We start from the raw sequence: 6,786 nt of genomic DNA on the forward strand, positions 1-6,786 counted from the left end.
CACTGATGACAGAAATTAAAGATGATACAAACAGATGGAGAGCTATACCATGTTCTTGGATTGGAAGAATCAACATTGTGAAAATGACTATACTGCCCAAAGCAATCTACAGATTCAGTGTAATCCCTATCAAACTATCAATGGTATTTTTCATAGAACCAGAACAAAAAATTTCACAATTTGTATGGAAACACAAAAGACCCTGAACAGCCCAAGCAATCTGGAGAAAGAAAAACAGAGCTGGAGGAATCAGGCTCCTAGACTTCAGACTACACTACAAAGCTACAGTAATCAAGACAGTATGGTACTGGCACAAAAACAGAAATATAGATCAATGGAACAGGATAGAAAGCCCAGAGATAAACCCATGTACATATGGTCACCTTATTTTTGATAAAGGAGCAAGAATATACAATGGAGAAAAGACAGCCTCTTCAATAAGTGGTGCTAGGAAAACTGGACAGCTACATGTAAAAGAATGAAATTAGAACACTCCCTAACACCACACACAAAAATGAACTCAAAATGGATTAAAGACCTAAATGTAAGACCAGACACTATAAAACTCTTAGAGGAAAACACAGGCAGAACACTGTATGACATAAATCACAGAAAGATGCTTTTTGACCCACCTCCTAGAGAAATGGAAATAAAAACAAAAATAAACAAATGGGACCTAATGAAACTTCAAAGCTTTTGCACAGCAAAGGAAACCATAAACAAGACAAAAAGACAACCCTCAGAATGAGAGAAAATATTTGCAAATGAAGCAACTGACAAAGGACTAATCTCCAAAATTTACAAGCAGCTCATGCAGCTCAATATCAAAAAAACAAACAAACAATCCAATCCAAAAATGGGCAGAAGACCTAAATAGACATTTCTCCAAAGAAGATATACAGATGGCCAACAAACACATGAAAGGATGCTCAACATCACTAATCATTAGAGAAATGCAAGTCGAAACTACAATGAGTTATCACCTCACACCAGTCAGAATAGCCATCATAAAAAATCTACAAACAATAAATGCTGGAGAGGGTGTGGAGACAAGGGAGCCCTCTTGCACTGTTGGTGGGAATGTAAACTGACACAGCCACTATGGAGAACAGTATGGAGGTTCCTCAAAAAACTAAAAATAGAACTACCCTACGACCCAGCAATCCCACTACTGGGCATATACCCTGAGAAAACCATAATTTAAAGAGTCATGTACCACAGTGTTCACTGCAGCTCTATTTACAATAGCCAGGACATGGAAGCAACCTAAGTGTCCATCGACAGATGAATGGATAAAGAAGATGTGGCACATATATACATGGAATATTACTCAGCCATAAAAAGAAACAAAATTAAGTTATTTGTAGTGAGTTGGATGGACCTAGAGTCTGTCATACAGAGTGAAGTAAGTCCGAAAGAGAAAAACAAATAGCGTATGCTAACACATACATATGGAATCTAAAAAAACAAAAACCAAAAAAAGGTTCTGAAGAACCTAGGGGCAGGACAGGAATAAAGACGCAGACATAGAGAACGGACTTGGGGACACGGGGAGGGGGAAGGGTAAGCTAGGACAAAGTGAGAGAGTGGCATGTACATACATACACTACCAAAAGTAAAATAGATAGCTAGTGGGAAGCAGCCGCATAGCACAGGGACATTAGCTTGGTGCTTTGTGACCACCTAGAGAGGTGGGATAGGGAGGGTGTGGCGGGAGACGCAAGAGGGAGGATATATGGGGATATATGTACAGCTGATTCACTTTGTTATAAAGCAGAAACTAACACACCATTGTAAAGCAATTATACTCCAATAAAGGTGTTTCAAAAAATAAATAAAAATAGTTTCACTTAATTTAAGAAGACTCCACAAGCTAAGTATTCAGCCCAAAGTCTACTGAAAAATGAATGCTAGGTTAAGTGACAAATGTGGACTGCACGTGAGCTGAGGCCCATTCCTGTCATTACACCCTCTGTTCTAGAATCCAGACTATTGTAATCACCAACATAATATACATGATTTCAGCCCAAACCTAATTTCCAACAGAAAATATGCATTGCATTACTTTCATTAATCATTTTAAAATCTTCACTTTTGAAAAAATAAAGTCTTTTTATCCCAGTGGCTTGAAAGGAACTCAAATATATAGGAACCTTGCTTAAAGTTGCTGTCATCCAACTGAATAATATTTTAATCTCTTTGAGGAAGCAGTAGTTTTGTACCATGCAATTTAATCTCTCAGCTCTGATACATGTGGTATGAAGTAGACATCTAAAATGGAATGGAGATTTTTGTGGTTTTCTTTCAAGACCTTAGCAAATGACCAAACTTGGACTTTTCGGGACAGAGCACAAACTGGAATAATCTGATAATAATTTAATCCATGATTACTGCACACTTATGGTGCTGACAATACTGGAGATGTGTTTTAGTAACCAAGTGACTGAAAACAAGCCAGATAACTATATGCTAATGAAATGATTAGGGAAGCAGAAAGAGAAGAGATGGTCCTTCCAAGATGTATACCGAAGAATCTAATTGAAGAATTGATGCATACAATCTGAAAAAAAAGATGATTCAATTATAAAATGTGGTGGGCGTGACTGCACAGGTCATCTACCTAAAGAACTGGTGATCCTCCTCTGAGCTTTGTTTAGCTACAAACAGGGGAGATGATGGACACCAGTTGTAAGCCTGCTCTCTACTGTTCAGGTTGAAGTTCTAACAATTCTACCTGGTTTCGCTCCCTTTGTTACCTGGCCTTCATCATGAATGTTAGCCACAAAACAAGGTGATTCCAAGAAGCCGCACACTGTACAACAATACAGAAATAGTCATTGGAAGTCAGGTAGAGCTGTTTGTCACCTTGGGCAAGCACGTTTCTTAGCCTCTTCAGGCCTCAGTTTACTCCTCTGTAGTATGGAGATAATACTAGTCCTTTTGTAGAATTGTGAAAATTAAATGAGATGGTCTCTAAAGCCCTTGACACAATGTTAGTGTCAAGACTTCCTGGAGCTCACAGGTGAAATACATTGACTTGGCAACCGCCTAATGTCAAATACACCCAGCACTGGTTTTTGTGGGGTTTTTTTTTGCCTCCAAGTTCTATACTTTACAGTACTGATGCTTCTCAGCCAAGTATTTACATGAGGCAAAGGTGCCATCAGCGCTTTCTCCGGAGTCTATGTTACGGTGCTTTCGTCCCCATCCCCCCCGGGAGTGAAGGAGGCCATCACAAGGGAACGGGCATTCACTGGTTTCATCAACAGGTGCCAAAGAAAAACAGCGCCAGGCACTTGGTCGGACCGCCTCCTAAGTCACCCCTCTTAGATGGTCTTGAATCTGTAACGGGTCCCAGGGGAGCGCGGGGCAGAAGGGACCAGAGGCGGCTCTCCAAGAACGGACCCCGCCGGCAGGCGCGCAGACCGCAGACCCCTGTGCACCCGGGAGCAGCCACACGTGTCTTCTGGCGTCCCCGGCGTCACTTCATTCAAACTGGCCACCCGCCACCCTGCGCGTGCGACGCCCACGCCTCCGCCACCTCCGCGCCGCCCGGGACTGGTCGGCGACCAGGCGACCTTCCCTCCCGGCATCCTCCCCGGGACAGGGGACCAGGGCGCGGCCCGAGCCCCGGCGCCGTTGCGGAGTCGCCGGCCCGGAGCCCCGGGCGGCGCCGCCTGCCGCACTCACCGAGCGTGGCCACCGTGCCGGCCTCGAAGAGCAAGCAGTCCCCGCGGCCGCGCGCCTCCAGAAGGATGCTGCTCTCCCCCGAGGCCTCCAGCCGCCCGAGCAGCCGCAGCCCTTTGCTTAAAGCCATGGGCGCGCGGCCCGCCGCCGCGGCTCCCCGCGCTCCCGCAACTTCCAGGAGTTTCACTTCGCGCCCACGCCGCCGCCCGGCGCAGGCTCCTCCCCGGCCTCCGCCCCGCCGCCTCCTCTGCGCCCGCGCGCGCCGCCCCGGGCAGGTGAGGGCGCGCGGTCGCCTCCCCGCCTCCCGGCCGGCTCAGACGAGGCGCCGCGCTCCCCCCAGCGGCCAGGCAGTGGTGGGAGGCCTCCGGGCTCGCTCGGGGGCTAATCCGGGGCCCGGGTGCGGAGGGGAAGTCCCCCTGCGGTGGGCGGCAGTCAGGAAGGAGGATTCCACACATTCCTCGGCGCGGAGGAGGCTGCAGTCTGCCGGGCGCCCTAATGCGCCTGAAACGTTACAGGACGCCCGCGGCCTTATATGGGCAGCCGGGGCCTGGCCGGCGCCGCGATGCTGGAAACCACCGGGCCCTCCGCTGTCCTCACTGGTCCTCCCAGTCCCGCTCACGCCTCCCTCTCTCGTCTACTTCTGCGACCATGGACGAGTCCCTGCTTCTCTGGGCCTCAGTAGCCCTACGGGTGAAGCGGGATTAGAAACTGTACCTACTTCGTAAAGTTGCGGTGAGGATGGAGTTAATTCGTGTAAAGGGCTTGGTGAGTGCCTGGCGAGTGGAAAGTGTTCCGTAAGTGTTGCCTTCTACTAGCTTTCTGTACGGAGGGTACTGCGGTCCACTGTCCCCCGCCCAGGTAGAATTTGGGAGGATCAAAGGTGTGTTTTCTCGGAGAGAACTGAGACCCTGATCTCTAGACCTGCCACTTACCGTGTGAGCTTGACTTCTCTGAGCCCGCTTTTCTCCTTTGTCGGATGGTGACCGGCACCTGCCCCACCGGCTTACAGGATGGGTGCGGAGGAGCCTAACGCTCGGGAGTAACGCGCAGGGCCAACTGTGAGACGCTGATGGGTGTGGGTGCGCCAGGGCGGGGCCCTTCCCTCTCCCTGCCCGCGCCCTTTCCCTCCATCTTGCAACCCCTCCTCCCACTCTGGTGAGTGTGTACAGTCCTTGACTTAAGGGTAGATACTACAACAAGCCAGTTTGTACTCAGACATGTGGACAGCAGCACATATCCCTGCATCCTCCACTGGAATATGTGGACCTGGCAGCTATGCAGGGCCCCTCTTGGCACTGGGTTTTAGCCAGGATGTCGGGAATGGTCTTCAGGGGAGGGGAGAGAGAAGGAAGGAGAGGGATTCCCTGGAATCGCCCTTTGGGTGGGTTTGGGGGGCCTCGTTTCCTTCTCCTGTAAGGGATGTGTATGGATGGCCCTGAGACCTCCGTCAGGATGTTCCCATCAGGCCCCACACCCAGTTGGTTCCTCTCACACCCATTCTGCTCACGTGGAGAAGGCTGTGGGTTAAGCCATTTGTCTCTCGGGCAAGTTCCAGAAGGAGCAGAGCCCCCGGTTGGCAAGCAGGATGGTGGCGCCCTTGCAGAACACTCAAGAATGACCAGGAACGCTTCCTATCTGTGCCAGGGCGCGCGTGGTCCACGCCGAGCGGCCGAGACGCCTCGGCTGCGCCTTCAGGATGACGGAGTGGGAGACAGCTGCACATGCAGTAGCAGAGACCCCCGACGTCAAGCTCTTTGGGAAGTGGAGCACTGATGATGTGCAGATCCATGGCATTTCCCTGCAGGATTACATCGCAGTGAAGGAGAAGTATGCCAAATACCTGCCCCACAGTGCAGGGCGCTACACGGCCAAGTGCTTCCACAAGGCGCAGTGCCCCATCGTGGAGCGCCTCACCAACTCCATGATGACGCATGGCCGCAACAATGGCAAGAAGCTCATGACTGTGCGCATCATCGAGCACGCCTTTGAGATCATCCATCTGCTCACAGGCGAGAACCCCCTGCAGGTCCTGGTGAATGCCATCATCAACAGTGGCCCCCGGGAGGACTCGACCCGCATTGGGCGAGCTGGAACAGTGAGGCGGCAGGCCGTGGACGTGTCCCCGCTGCGCCGTGTGAATCAGGCCATCTGGCTGCTGTGCACAGGTGCCCGTGAGGCCACCTTCCGGAACATCAAGACCATTGCCGAGTGCCTGGCAGACGAGCTCATCAGTGCCGCCAAGGGCTCCTCCAACTCCTACACTATCAAGAAGGATGAGCTGGAACGTGTGGCCAAGTTCAACCACTGATTGCCTGACCACAGCTGCAATAAACCTGTTTTCCCTTTGGGGTGCCCCCCCCAAAAAAAAGAATGACCAGGAACCACCAGACATTCCATCCTCTGTGGATACCCTCTCAGGGAGTGATTTGGGAAATAAAGGAAATGTGAACAACAGCAGAGATTCAAGTCATTCCTGAGCCTCCTGCCCCCTTGTCACAAATTCAATTATGTGGTGGATATCCCGGGTATGATGCTCATACGCTATCCAAACATTTGTAAAATGGAGACATTATTTCCTTCTGAGAACAGTGTGCCCATTAAATGAGGCAGAGTAGCCTTTGGCCCACTTTTTCTTTCCTTTTAGATGCAAAGCTCACTTCCTCCAGGAAGCCTTCCTGGGATGCTGAGGTTCCAGACAACAGTGTTTATGTACCCTCAGATTCACAGGTGTCCACTTCAGCTCTCACCTGCTCATATGTTGCTTGAGAAGTGTTTTTAGATTTCTCTTAGCCCTGTTTCACAAATTAGGTCATAAGATCTTAGGAAGGGGACCAAGTCTTTTAAAATTTTCTCTCTCCTCTTCTTTCCTGCCTTTCCTAGTATCACATAATTTACAGCTCTGCACAGTGGCATGCTGAACATATTTTAGAAAATTTCCTATAGTCCAGACCAGCACTTGAGCTTTACAGCTTATGGAATCTAAGACACAATAAGATGAACCACTATTTTATGTACCACTGAGAAGGAAAAAATGGTGCCAATTAAACCATGTAATTAAATCGTTAGCAGTGCCCTGATTTCAGCAATGCTATAACATGC

General features: G+C 49.6%; 2 protein-coding genes across 3 annotated transcripts in view; one reads left to right on the plus strand and one right to left on the minus strand.

The window, feature by feature from the left end:
* Positions 1-3,817, minus strand: part of SYNJ2 (synaptojanin 2) — a gene marked incomplete at both ends in the record, with an annotated part of 95,848 nt that extends 92,031 nt beyond the window's left edge. For both annotated transcript variants that reach the window (XM_082855809.1, XM_082855810.1), the window contains one exon: positions 3,691-3,817. In XM_082855809.1, coding sequence (XP_082711935.1) covers positions 3,691-3,817 — 127 coding nt within the window. The remainder of the gene's footprint in view (positions 1-3,690) is intronic.
* Positions 3,818-5,331: 1,514 nt separating this feature from the next.
* LOC309971941 (small ribosomal subunit protein uS7-like) lies at positions 5,332-5,995 on the plus strand (the record flags this gene model as incomplete). Its single annotated transcript, XM_082855378.1, has 1 exon — positions 5,332-5,995. Exon 1 carries the CDS (start codon positions 5,384-5,386, stop codon positions 5,993-5,995), a length of 612 nt encoding a protein of 203 aa, XP_082711504.1. The 5' UTR covers positions 5,332-5,383.
* Positions 5,996-6,786: the final 791 nt, after the last annotated feature.

Source organism: Leucopleurus acutus (assembly GCF_964270905.1).
Source record: "Leucopleurus acutus genome assembly, chromosome: 15".
NCBI classification, from domain to species: Eukaryota; Metazoa; Chordata; class Mammalia; order Artiodactyla; family Delphinidae; genus Leucopleurus; species Leucopleurus acutus.